This window comes from Cadophora gregata (assembly GCF_030347475.1).
Source record: "Cadophora gregata isolate MNR1 chromosome Unknown scaffold_6, whole genome shotgun sequence".
NCBI classification, from domain to species: Eukaryota; Fungi; Ascomycota; class Leotiomycetes; order Helotiales; family Ploettnerulaceae; genus Cadophora; species Cadophora gregata.
Window position 1 is genome coordinate 1,817,886 of NW_026695929.1, and position 13,570 is coordinate 1,831,455.

The 13,570-nt window shown below is 49.6% G+C and overlaps 4 protein-coding genes across 4 annotated transcripts; 1 reads left to right on the forward strand and 3 right to left on the reverse strand.

Annotated features, from left to right (window-relative positions):
* Positions 1 to 779: 779 nt before the first annotated feature.
* ONS95_012423 (uncharacterized protein) lies at positions 780 to 2,250 on the reverse strand (the record flags this gene model as incomplete). The annotated part of the gene is made up of 2 exons (XM_058506054.1): positions 780 to 1,953; positions 2,009 to 2,250. The coding sequence occupies 2 exons, from the start codon at positions 2,248 to 2,250 to the stop codon at positions 780 to 782; spliced, it is 1,416 nt and encodes a 471-aa protein (XP_058358577.1).
* Positions 2,251 to 6,056: 3,806 nt separating this feature from the next.
* Positions 6,057 to 7,579, forward strand: CYP3 (Peptidyl-prolyl cis-trans isomerase H). The gene is made up of 6 exons (XM_058506055.1): positions 6,057 to 6,089; positions 6,140 to 6,341; positions 6,397 to 6,422; positions 6,609 to 6,754; positions 6,883 to 7,020; positions 7,115 to 7,579. Exons 2-6 carry the CDS (start codon positions 6,304 to 6,306, stop codon positions 7,313 to 7,315), a joined length of 549 nt encoding a protein of 182 aa, XP_058358578.1. The 5' UTR covers positions 6,057 to 6,089; positions 6,140 to 6,303; the 3' UTR covers positions 7,316 to 7,579.
* Positions 7,580 to 7,867: 288 nt separating this feature from the next.
* ONS95_012425 (uncharacterized protein) lies at positions 7,868 to 9,264 on the reverse strand (the record flags this gene model as incomplete). Its single annotated transcript, XM_058506056.1, has 2 exons — positions 7,868 to 8,937; positions 9,048 to 9,264. The coding sequence occupies 2 exons, from the start codon at positions 9,262 to 9,264 to the stop codon at positions 7,868 to 7,870; spliced, it is 1,287 nt and encodes a 428-aa protein (XP_058358579.1).
* Positions 9,265 to 9,908: 644 nt separating this feature from the next.
* ONS95_012426 (uncharacterized protein) lies at positions 9,909 to 13,448 on the reverse strand. The gene is made up of 2 exons (XM_058506057.1): positions 10,760 to 13,448; positions 9,909 to 10,680 (listed from the first exon to the last, which is right to left on the reverse strand). The coding sequence occupies exons 1-2, from the start codon at positions 11,866 to 11,868 to the stop codon at positions 10,335 to 10,337; spliced, it is 1,455 nt and encodes a 484-aa protein (XP_058358580.1). The 5' UTR covers positions 11,869 to 13,448; the 3' UTR covers positions 9,909 to 10,334.
* Between the last annotated feature and the right edge of the window lie 122 nt (positions 13,449 to 13,570).

Genomic DNA, 13,570 nt, shown 5'->3' on the forward strand with positions numbered 1-13,570 from the left:
GCAACCAAAACAACACAAGCGAAGGCACTAGCATCTCCATTCGCAGATACTCAAGCATACAAGTAAGGGGTCACGTTATGCACATGGCAGAAGCCGAGCTTCGTCAGTAAAGATAGCTCACTCACCATAAAATTCAGCTAGCTACTGTCAATTGATCTCTCATCTAAAGATTAGATGGCGGCAGCTGCAAGCTTTTGTCGCCGCTCGCTCCTCGATTGCTCAATCCGGTTCCTATATACACATCACATCGTATTATAACTATCCCCCTCACTCCCTCCGCTTCAACAGTTGAATGTTTCTCTCATCGAGGTTCTCTCTGCCGCCCCCGTCGCCTTCCCCCAACTCAAGCTATCTGGAGCAAGTGACTAGGACCCAGAATCGGCCCAGCGTCCTTCCTCTCCATTCGATTCAATTCCTTTGCCGTTCGCTCATCATTTCCACACACGCACGGCCAGCCGATCACTCGATGGATCAACCAACCAACTAACCTATTCAACAGAACGCAAAACAAACATGGAAGCTCAAATATTGGAAAACGCTAAAAGCACAAACGGTGTGTGTGGGAGGTGCAAAGTCGTGAGTGGCGGAGGTGCGCATATGAATGTCACGCACGTAAAGATTGTGTTGTGTTGTAGTATTGTATTGCATACAAGTCGTGAGATGTCGCTGCTGTGGCGATGCTGAAGTGGCAGATCTGTGGAGTATTGGTATCTCAAAGTAGAAATTACTCATTTTGTCCTGAAAATGAAAGTTTTGCACAATTGCCTATGTGCGAAAGATCATCTTACAGTGCCCGCCTCCAGCTGAGAAGGCGAAGCTTCAGCAGCCGCCGGCTGATTTCGTCTAGGCAGGCGAATTGCGGGCATGCTCACGTTGCTGAAAGGATTCCATCGTCTTGGTGCAGCGGCTTGAGCATTCTGGTCAGCACCTGCAGCTTCCGCTGGTGGAGCAGTGTTATTGCTTCCTTGCTCAGCGGCGGCCTGACGAGTACGACGTCCAACTCGGCCAGGATGGCTATTTGCAGCGCCATCTGCTCCAGATGCTGGTGCTGCATTGCCTGCACCCATACCGAAGCGTGCTGGGATCATGAACCTGTTGCCTCGAACAGCAAGCCAAGCAACTGGAGGTTGTTGCAGGTTGGCGTTTCTTCGGCGCCCGGTCCTATCTGGCTCTACAGTCTCTCCTTCAGGGCGAGGCTTGGGGATGTAGTAGTCGGCTTTACAAAGTGGACAGCATGCACGACGGCTTGTTAGCCATGGATCTAAGCATCCGGCATGGAAAGCATGACCACAGGTTAGTCCTCTGATATCATCATCGTCCTCCAAGGTATCGATGCAGATGGCGCAAGAGTCTCCAGGGTTTGTAAGAAGTTCAGGCGGTACAGCTGTATGGATATGATCATCCTCATCTTCATCTTCCTCGCTGGTAGTTGTTGGGTGTTTGTTGATCGTCTCGGTCGTAGTTTTCACCTGTTCCAGTCTATTCTGTTCTTCAACGGTTGGCGATGTAATGCCCTTCTCAACGACTGCAGCATCCATACTTTTCCGCTCCGCCCCAAATTGGCCCCCAAGATTGTTTGTTGCAGGTGAAATCGTAACTCCTCGGTCAGATCCCGCGGTCTCGGGCCTGGTATTGACGGAGTGCTTCGTTTCAGTCGGCGATGATGGCATGACCCCATCCACTTCCCTCACGCTTCCAGGACGACTCGAAGGTGCTGTAACGCCACCATTTGTTGGGAGCCCTTCCCTTGCCCTCGATGCCACCCAAGTCTTGTACTTTGTCAAGGGGAATCGTTCGTTCACTTCCTCCATCGTCATGAGCTTCTTCTCTCTCCTCCTGCGATGTGGTCTCGCAGGCATATTCTCCAGATTGATCGGATCCGGATCTTCGCCATTTCGAATGGCACGGTTGCGAGCATTGTACCTGAAGCAGTACTTGACACCTACGATGATCCTTTGATTGTTGTCAGCACATGAGACACGTATCAATCGCTGCAATTAATTCTCACCATAAATTCGTGAAGACAACACCAAAACCAAGCGCAACGAAGAACAGCAGCGGAGAGCTGGTAGGGCCACCTGGGTTGTTGTTCGTCTGGGTCATGGTCGGAGTTGGAGCTACGGTCGTTGCTTGTGACAGAGGCGTGGGAGAAGCAACTGTCGATGTCTGGCCAGAGTTCAGGTTTCGATCAACAAGTTCTCTTCCCACGACTTGGAAGGCCTCGCCGATGAGTTGGTTTAGGACAGCCATCTTAACCAGTTGCGAAGTCGAACCCGATGACTGCGGAGCGGCTAAGAAGCGGAAGGAAGGGGTGATTGCAGTACTCGCTTCCCTCGATGTTGGACGAGGTCGTAGAGGAATCGACTTGTCCCGCCCAGCTTCGTCCTACAATTGCAAGCTGAAATGTGTCGACAACATTCGATGTGATACAGCCGGTGCAGTGGATGATCTGCTGGATTGATGGCTGCGAACGAATGGGTGGTGCGTCGTGAAGTTCCGTCAGTTGGTCAAGTTCAGGTGATGATGGCGTTGACGACAAAGAGAGGAGGAGGTCTGGGAGCGCTACAGTACAATAGCTTCGAAACGGTGCGACACAGATTGGGGAACTTGGGAAGACTCTGGACTTGGACTCGGGTCGCCGAATAATGCGCTGCTGGTTGGTGGAAGAGTAGATAACGAAGCTAAATTTACTTCGTAGTACGTGCGATGCCGTGCCGTAGTGTCAGCGGTCAGGTTTTAGATTTTAGACGTTCAATCCGAGCGCAGATTATTCACGGAAAGTATGAAGAAGAGTGAATCAAATCTGTTGACAACTGGATGTATCCTCGCCACCAAAATACAAGCTCGACAAGGCGGTCCTCGTATGACAAACAGGAGCAGCAGATCAAGCAACGAGCGGAGGGGGTGGCTAGGAAGAGGAGCAGAGGAGAGGAGAGGCGAGGAGAGGAGGTGGGGAGAAGCGGAGAAGTTGTATGCCCGACAGCCAGGTGCGGTGCGGTGCGGTGCTGCGGTGGCTCTAGTTCTAGTTCTGCGTGGGCTTGGGCCTGGCCGTCCTAGCCTAGGGGATGATGCATTTTAGCTGCAACTACGAGTACCTAGCTAATCAATTCGCTGGGCTTGCTTCTGGTTCTTTGGAATCTTGCACCTAGCGACGCCAGGAACCTGACTTGAGTGGTTGCAGTGACACAGAGTCCGCCGCGCTGTGCAGGTGTTGGTGAAGGGGGGTCAGCAACAGCAATGATAGGAAGAGGAGGCTGGGTGGAGGGCTGGGCTTCCTCCTGGGCTTGCCTTCAGATGGCGCAAATCGAAGTGATCAGGAAGGTGTCAGGATGCAACGAGAGTTCGTCCACGGCCCCAATCCACCACTGCACTGCTCAACTTTGTTTTACTCTGTAGCAGAGAAGCGAAAATGCTCAGGCCACGGCGTTAAGCTTGCCCAGGCCGATTGCATTCGGATTTCTCTGAACCGGATGCAGTAGGCGAATCACAAGCCCAGTCCGTGAGGAGGAAGCGATGCATGGATCTACAGAAGGACGAGACAGGAACAGCTAGGAGATTATAATGATGATGTGCTTGACTTGATTCTTGCAATCATGATGACCCAAAGTCAATCCATCGAAGATTAGAGGAACAAAGGATATTACAGAGTGCACACCCAGTGCCTATCCTATCCTCCTACCGTAGTCTCAATGGAGTAACCATGCATGAACCTCTTGATACCCATCTAGTGCTCTCCAGGTACAGACAGTACAATACTTGCATTCTGTCAGACAAAGGGAAGCCGCATGCAGCTCATGCTGGCAATAATCCACCTGCCGCTTCTCCTCTCAACCCCATGCCTTGGGACTTCTCTGAATAGCAGCAAAGCGAGCTGGAGGTCCCTCACCTCCGTACAGCATCGATATCCATTGGCCTACAGTACAGCTGTGAACCTCGTCTCCACGAACTCCAGTGCACAATGCATGTAGGGTGCACCAAACACAACTTTACAGGCGGACGCGTCGGTATGTTTGGGCCAGGCCTGCATCTCACGGCCATCCGCGCAAGAAATGACAACTGTACGAGATAAACAAATTCCATGGAGGAAATAGATCCCCTTCTGCTGGAGCACGTTCCAAGATATACTTCCGGAGCAACAATCTGTGTTTGAGCATTTGCGAAGCCTTTCCCATCTAGTTCATCTGAATTATCCGTACAAAGTGATAATTCATGCGGCAATCTGCCAAGGCCCTCCTCAATTCCAAGAGTCCAAGACTAAGCTCATGCCGTTCGCTTACCAGGCAGATAAACTCAGAAACTCAGATGTATCTATACCTTCCTAATTGATCCTTCCCTCCCCTCATGATCCAATCAATTCCACCTCTGATATCTTGCGGCTGTCACACAACCTCGAGTCTCGGTACCAGGCCCAGATCTGCTTCCCTCCCAAAAAGCTGTCCGAATTTCGGCCGTTCCGCCTTCCACTTGAGCTTCGCCACCACTAAATCTTAGTGGCGCGGGGTCTGCCAACCTCCGTGCATTCGTTCTGCATCATCTCTCCACTTTCCACACTCTTAGCGTCGATCATAACCCTGCACACTCAGCATCGTGAGAGGCTGGATAAACGGCACTTACCATATGGAGTCGAAAAACATTTTCCTTCAATGATGAGTAGTTCAAGCCTTGGAAATGAAAATCATGGGATTGCGCATAAGGTACAGGATCGTGATTTGTATCACTATTGCCGGAGCACTTGTTTTGATACTGCAGCATAGTCGGAATATGATCCGAGTGTGAGTTTTAATCTATGGTTTGCGCTGCGAGGCAACGGGACTGACGGCAATACTGTCAATAATTGAAAGGGGTTTAGTTCCGGGACTAAGCTGGTGCTGTATTCTTGGTGGTGTGAAACGGTATCGGAGCTGAACCTTGGATGACAGCTTCCGTCGTCCTTGTGCCTGCTCCACTTATACTTGTCGGTGACCTAGTCTCTACATCCTTCTAGCTTTGAATGCTAGATGCTAGATCTAGATGCATTGGAAGTGCTGGACGTGAATTGCGAAATATGTTATTTATCCTTGCCAGCTTCAAGAAAAGACTAGTACTGTACTGACACTTCCTGCAAACGCAATCAGAGTTCTCGCCTACCAGAGCCCTGGCATTGTCACAATCCATGTCCTCAACTAAGTTGCGAACAAGAATACTGCAAACAACAGTGATCAATATATGTGTCATGGATACATCGCCCATAGAATGTCCTAAGTACATCATTCTCGGCAGATGCAAATCAGCTCCCCGCAAGATCTTCAATTTAATCAACACATGGCTAGTACAAGACTACATGCAAGGTATCATCCAGGGAGAAGATTCAACAGTACGGTGTGATTCAATACTATGATTAGGAGATTTCCAAAGTCCCTTCCACTCTAATAATCAGCTATCAGCATTCTTTAATCTTTCAAGTCGGCTCTCTTCCCCCGAACCCTCATCTGTAAGTCATGAGCGACTACAGAATAGCTTGGACATTTACTTCACAGGTTAATATCTTTGACAGGAGTTTAATTCTGTATACTAGGTCAAGAATGTTCGCGAGCGGGTCAAAAATGACGGCAAATATCAATGCCCACTCCATGGCATTGATCATTCATATTCTCGATGGACTGCCTGGTTGGGTATCCACCTTGACGCTCGGATAGCTTGAAGCTCCTCAATTATTATTTTTGCGGCAGAATATCATCTGCAAGATGACAGTACTCACGATAGAAAGGGGAGGACCGAATTCAGGAAGGCTGTTCGGAGAGAGCCAGAGTTCTCGCCTGATACTTTGTGCTAGGTTTTAGTTCATATTCACAGGCGATAGCCCTCCCAAAATATTTGTTGACTTCGCTCAGTCTCTTGGATAGAAACAGTGAGTATAGTTGTTAAGCGGGAAGAGTTCTCTTCCTCAATTGTTCACAAGACTTGGGAGTTATTTCCTTTCTCCTGTCTGAGGTCGTGGACCCCTATGGTGAATAAGCGGGGCTTGGGTATTATAATCCGAGCTACATGAAGTGATCTAGATTTCTAACTAGACTATGTTTTCATCTTGATTGTTTACTGTCCACGACCATGTTAGTCTTTCAAGTGTTTATCCAGGACGTTGTTGACATCCACCTTCTAGCCTCAGGCCCACTTCCAACCTAAGCGAACGTCTCGCAAAACTGAACCAAACCACTTGCTGCCGTCAACCACAACATCAACATCGACATCAAAAGCCCCACCAATACCTCTTTATCCATAGCCGCGACTAGTCAACCACACAAGACTGAGGTATAGACAACAAATATGCCTCCTACAGTTCTCCCCGCGTCTGGTAACCCGCTGTAAGTCTCCATATTCCGCACTGTCACGAGACCTTTCTGCTCACCTTCGTCGCAGGGTTTTCTTCGATATTACGCTTGGAGGTTAGTTCTAGCCTCCTCTTCATCTTTCCTCGTGTTGCATCAGTTCAAGGTTCCGCTTGCTTCATACCAAAGGCCAGCGCTGCAACAGCACACCCTTTCCGAACCTTTGTCGCATCACGTGATGACCACAGTGCCTCCTTTCAACGACTCTTCCCAGACCATGAGCAACGCTGACAAGAATCACAGGTGAGAAGCTAGGTCGCATAAAGTTTGAGCTTTTCGCGGATGTCGTGCCTAAGACAGCAGAGAACTTTCGGCAGTTCTGCACAGGCGAATCGAAGAACCATTTGGGTCGGCCGCAGGGATATAAGGGGAGCAAGTTCCACCGCATCGTAAGTCATGCCTTTCTACTTTAGCATGTTTCTCGAACTATGTATGGAACAATAAATGCTTCCAGTAGAATTCTAACGATGTATCGTATGGGTTTCGAGAGGTGAGGCACGAAGCTGATGGAGCACAGATTAAAGATTTCATGTGTCAAGGAGGCGACTTTATAAACGGAGACGGCACCGGCTCAACATGTATCTACGGCACCAAGACGTTCGCCGACGAGAATTTCGAGAGAAAGCATACTGAGGCTGGATTGCTATCAATGGCTGTAAGAACCCCCTCTTTTCCTCTCGTCGCCGTCGCAAGCAATCTCCCAAATCACTCTCAATCTTCAATGAAAAATTCTAACCACAAAAAAACAGAACGCTGGCGCTAACGGCAACGGCTCTCAATTCTTCATCACCACAGTCCCAACTCCCTTCTTAGATGGGAAGCACGTCGTCTTCGGCAAGGTGGTCGACGGTATGGATGTTGTGCGGATGATGGAGAACACGAAGACTGGGTACCGGGGCAAGGATGTCCCGAATCAGGAGGTTGTGATAAGTCTTTGTGGGGAGATGTGAGGTTGGTCCCAAGATCGGAATGGGAGAAGGGATGCTGGTGAGCCGGCATACTCGCGAAATTATTCTTCTGAGCTGGCTATGTCAAGAAGACATGGAAAAATAAAACTCAATAGACACCCCAATATCACTTCCTATTTTTTTTTCATTCAATCTCCTCAAAATGTTGACGCAGCTTTCGAGTTTTGTCTCGTCGAGTCGATGTAGTGCTAACCTATCACCTTTTCAGATCAACAGCCGTCAAGCAGACTAAATATCCATAGCTCCATAGAACTTAATGTCGAGTCGTCGCGCTTCGCTTTCTACCCACGTACTCGGTCCATCAATGCAAAGCAGCTTCTTTCATGATGAAAATAGACCCTACCACACCGCACCTTGGAGTCATTTCTGGTCTCCTTCAGCCAGCACCAGACGCCTTTTCAGGAGGAGCTACTGAGGACGGGATTCTGCAAGAAAAATACGCAGCGTCTACGAAGGAATCTTGGCCAAGCATCTTCTCACTTCGACTTGTGCCTGAATTCAAACTTCCTCTAGAAAGCCATGCCACCAAGCGATTCAAATCCACCTCCTACACCCCGGATTCAAATGCTCATCAATCCTGTCCCACGTGGCCTCAGTATCATTGCCATCATGCTGCCACCGTCCCAAGGGCTCAAATGGCGCCACATACCTCGGCGGCAGCGGCGCCCCAGGTGGTATCAGTCCCGGCCCAGCCCATTGCCTGATACCCTGTGGGATCGCCTCCGGTGTCCCAGCAGCTTTGTCAAGATGCTTAGGAATTCCCCACTCATCAATCTCCACGAGCGGACACCTTCTCAGATTCGACCTCTCAATCACAGCCGGTCGTGCCAAATGTTGAGGTCTAGTCATTGGCCCAGCGTAATGAGGCGGCATGTGTTTCTCGAAATGCCAGGAGGTAGGATGGTCGACTTTTGGGCGGACGGCGCGGTACTCGCCGTCTTCTTCGAGGAGGAGGAGGATCTGTTTATTATTGTGCTCGCCTCGCGGGACGACGGTTTTGTGTCTTGCTCGAGGATTTCGAGTTGCGGGGATATGCGCGATGATGACCAAGAGTTCGATCTTCAGCGCGTCGGCGACGAATTGCCATATTTCTGGGCCAGGAGGCTCGAGGGTGTATGGTGAGCCTGGGAGTCGAGCATCCGGCTCGACCTGCTCGCCTATCCTACCGAAAGGGAATCGAGTTCTTGCGGCGTAGGCGATGAGAGCCTGATACACGTCGTGACGAGGTTCGGCTGGGCTTGTAAAGATAGAAAACGTGTGTGTGCAGACGGTCTCTTTGAGGCCCGCCCAGAACATCTCGTCGTCGTACATGGCCATTGAGAGGGCGTACCAGAATGAATACTCCATGTTTCGAGGGAGTAATGTCTGTGTACGGTCCATCTTCACGAATTCGGTCCTCGTGTAGTATTCGACGCCGGTAAAGACATTCGTTAAGCCGTGGGTGATTGGGAATTCGGTATTGACAAGAGGTTCACCTACAATGGATGGGAAAACACCAACTTGGACAGGAACAGGTAGAACACCTGGGACAGTGGCATTTATTTGATTGTCGTGAATTAATTTTAATGCTGGTGTATTTATCTGGTTGAAGGCGTTCGTAACAGCTTTCAATTTGTCAGCATTCTGTTCTGTATTCCATTGCGAAAAGGCGGAGATGAGGAAGAAGCAGCATATCTTCAAGGATTGAAAAGAGATAAGAAGAAGATTGGCCCACCAGTCAAAGCATTTGCTCTACTAGCACATGTGCAACCTGTCCCAGCTGCCAATTCCTCAGCAAGCAAATCATGATTACGTTGATGATCTTCATGGCTTTTGTACATCGGCAGCATTAGAGCATCGTAGACTGTACTACCAGCCTGACCTGAAGCGAACATTAGATCTGATATTAACATTCGCCCATTACCGTGATTGCCAACAGGACACGCGGCCATGTTGTTGGTATTCTCGCTTAGCTTGGAGATATATGAACAAGTATGGGGGCACGCCTGTCCCTGCTAGCTGACACAATGTAATTGTGATTGAGAGGACACTCATTCATTAATTGATTGAACGCTTGGGGGTTCTGTAACGAAATGAGGTGGGCATCGTCAACCCCCAGAAAATCCTTGTGCTCCTTGTTGTCAACAATCCACTTCTTTGAACAAAGGGACTTGTGAAAGCTAACCTTGTAAACCAAATTCGGAAAGGACAAAGGCGCTACCAAGTGCCTTGAACATGAAGAACTCTACAAAGACTTTGGGATGAAAGGTGCGTGTCGCTGGAATCCTCCACTTATCAGGGGGTATCTCTTTGATTCATATATACTTTGTCTACGGCTGGGGGCATTGTAGCTATTTTTATGGAAATGGAAGCATGATCCCGTTTTGCAGGAAGACAAAGCGTACTTCATACAGGGTCTCCCAAAATAGACCATGAACAGAGATGACTTTATCAAAGGCAACAACTATACCGGGCAAAATCCGCCATTGCTAAGACGGTACCTGGGTACGTACTTTTTGGAAATTGATCTTCACGTGCGATAATTACTTATGTTCACGATTTTGTCACATTCAACTCACATGTAACCCAAGATACCGTTCTTTTAAGTTTTTTATTTATGTGCATGTCATGCCTCAAAAGCATCCATGAGTATGTACCGTGGTCCATTTCTTCCTTTCCTTTTTCCTTCCCATTCCTTGTGAAGCATCCGTTGCTCATCATTCATAAACAAGCCCATCCTCATCCAGGAGGCAGGGCAAAAACAGATCTTTCTTCAATATGCACAAAACGACCGTTGCATCATAACATCCCAAGAATGCAGAACGTGACTGGGTATACCGTCTAGTTTGCCCCTAAACGCCACGCTGAAAAGCAAGGAAAAAAAGTGTTCAAATGCTGTGAGAGCTCCCTTCCCGAACGCCGATGCTTCTCAGTTGCCTGAGTCGTGCCTATGTATATGTACTCTCTCTTACAGGGCTCATCTCCCCGTATTTAATATGTTGATTCATCATCATTGTTACAGTCACTTCTCGACAGAGCGTCTCTCAATGCGTGACCGCCTCTGTCGTCCTGCAGGAGTGGGATATGATGATGAAGATGTTGCAGGATCAGCAGCCGCGGCACCTGCGCCGGCCTGCTGGACTTCATTGTCTGGAGTGAGAAAAGGAGATGGTGTTGGAATGGCAGTTGCGAGCACAGAGCTCATTGGAACCGCTGTGAATGAACTGAAGGCGGAATTGTAAACTGGAGGAGCTGATGAGCTGGCAGTGGCGCCGGGTGGACGAACGGTTACCGTGCTCGTTACCACAACCACAGATACTGTATTGGCGGCTGTGGTAAATGAAGTGCGAGGGGATGAAGTGGGAGAGCTAAAGAGAGTCCGGAGTCAGTATTTATTTTTCAACAAGCCAAGCCAGACAAGATGTAATGAATTAAGTGACTACTTACGACGAAGGTGCTCCAGTGACATAGACTGTCTCGATCTCTTTGGCCGTCACGGTGACTGTCTTGAAGCCTTGAGCTGGTGGGGATGTCGGTGTTGGCTGAATCGTCTTTGACTTTGTGAGAGCAGGCGCTCCAGACTTTGGGTCTGCTGCTCCATTGTCTGGTTTTGGTTTCGGAACAGGTACCCCGGTTGCCCCGACTGGGAGATCGTCAGAGGTGGGCTGTGGAGGAGCTGTTGGATTGATGAGAAACTGCTCGTCGCCAAGCTGGGCTTCGATGCCAACAGAATTGGCTGCTTTGCCGCCAGCCGTCTGTGCAACGAACTTCCCAGCAGCAGGTACACCTTTCGATGTCAGACTGATGTCCATACATGAGGTGTAGCTTTCGTTGGTGACGACGTCTCCGTTGCTGTTCAGCGTAGGCCACTCCCATACCCAGTAGAGTGTGTAAGATCCAGACGTGCCAGCGTCTGAGGGAATTTTGAAGTCGTTCTGGCAAAGGAGATCACTGCCTCCATTTTCAGCGGTAAAGCCCCCAACTTTAGCTTCTCGGGCACCAGATTTTCCATTTCGCTGGAAGCACTGGCCATCATCGAAGGGGCGAGTAGCGATCAATTTGCCTCGCTTGTCACCTCCAGTGCCTTCGGTGTTCCAAACTCGGTGGATACCGAGGTAGGTATCTGTCTCTTGACTTTGCTTCGTAGCGTAAATGAAAACCGTTCCTCTTCCTGCTGGTTTGCCCGGCTGGGTAGTGAACAAGGTGACATGGCCATTTTCCAAGTATCGAAGTGCGATGTGATCTCCGGGGGCCGCAGTAAGTGTTGGATAGTCGGGGGTCTGCTGTGGCTTGACCTGGGTGCTTCGACACATGAGATCTGTAGGAAGGAAAGCATTACCTCTCCCGTTAGGAGGTAGGAGCCACAGATTGGAATTGGGATCGACTCCAGCAATTCTTGGACCAAAGTTGCGAATATAACCTGGTGCGCCAACGAAGCTGCCATTAGATGCGACAAGTCTGAGTTCTTCTACCCATGTATGGGCATAGACCGCAGTGTTGTATGCCAACAGGATGGCGGTTGTTAAGCCTGCTGGAAGTAATATTGTCGATCTCATACTGACGTCGGTGTTGCTGGTGTTGTATGAGATGTATGTGGTGGTCTGATTCCGCCAATAACCCGCCTGCGAGCTTGAACTGTTAAGTCGATGGAGAACAGGTGTTGTGTTATAGATTATTTTGGAAAGTGTTTGAAGCAATTCGAAAAGGCTGAATTGAGGATTTTCGCGGAAGTGCAAAGTATTTAAGAAACAAATTTGGGTGGAAATGAGGGTAATTAAATAGTCGGAGAACGGCCAGCGCGGACAAAGAACAATAGGAAGAAGTCTGTGAATAGCATTGACACGATGACTATTGTTAGTTGGCGCAAATTTCGTTGTTCATGATTCAAAGGTGAAGATGAAGATGACCATAATAAGAAGGGGTGACAATAAAGAGAAAATTAGGCGAGGAAGCTGCTCTTAAAGGACAAAGACAGGACGAAAAAAGTCACGAAAGACCAGGAGTCCTGGAGAAACAAACCTTGTCATGTATCTTGGTGTTGAAACAAAGAACGCATAGTCACGCCAGAAGAATGGATCTCAGGCTCATGACAGTTCTCAAGGGACTGGTATTCGAGTGTTCGAGAACGGATTGGGAGATCGACGTCCTATCGTCAGGCCTTAGCGAGGATTTTCTGCGGTTTCAGCCATATCGCGGGGTCACGCAGGGGGCGGCCACAGGCAAAACCCACCTAAATAGAATAGCAAAAATGCATCTCAAACGACAGCCAGTCAAAGCTTCCGACGGCTGTGAAGATGAGATGCAGAAGCGTTACCGTGTGGAGCCCAGGATTCCCTGGGTTCCAGCCACCTTGCTCCACTGGCCTTCCACTGGGTGGCGGCACGGCGCCAACGACAACATGGAAGATAGGTAGGTGCCCAGGTGTGCTGGTGTGCTGGACGCGCCAAAGGTACACGCGACAGCCACAGCATATCCGCGAATAGCCCCCAGTCCAGCGCCTAGGTAATATACGAAGTCGCGCGAGTAGAGCTCCAGCCAGATGTGGTTGTGCGGGCTGTACTGGCTGTGAGGACAAAGAAGAGACGTCGACGTCTATTCAGTATCTATGGGTGCGGTGCAGTGCTCCTGCACCACAATTAGATCGAGTAGGGTTCAAGGCATGGCGCCGGTGTGGAGGGTTCCGATTGACCTGGAGAGCCGTGCCAAATACCAAGTACCTGTCTGTGGTGTGGTTGCAAATATCGGGCATGGCATCCTTGAAGCTTGTCTGCTCTCTTCGCCTGACAGGGTCGAAGCGACAGCGATCACACTCGAACGGAATCTGGAGTCTGGTTCGCTGTCGAGATCCGTGATCCGAGCAGGCACAATACAGAAAACCGGTATCATGGTGGTCCAGACCGAAGCTCCAAATGGGTTGGATGGCGAGAGAGCAAAGGAGTCCTAGGGCCTAGGGGTCGACTTCAGCGAGATGGGACGTCGCGCGTTTCGGGCAATTCTTGCTGCAACGGTTGAGGTGATCAAGGATCTAAGGTCCGTGGTAGGCAGCCTTTACTCCGTTAGTGGGGTGTACAGCACAGGAGTGTACGGGATTCATGTTTCTCTGTCTTGGTGTTCACTGGATATATGTTTCCTTGACTTCCTGTACCTGCAGGGCAAGAATTAAAGTAGATTGCAGCTGCAGCAGGGCCCGCAAACGCGATGGGTCCCGTGACTCCCGTCTACAGCACCCATTCACAGCATCCCTTCCATTACAGTACC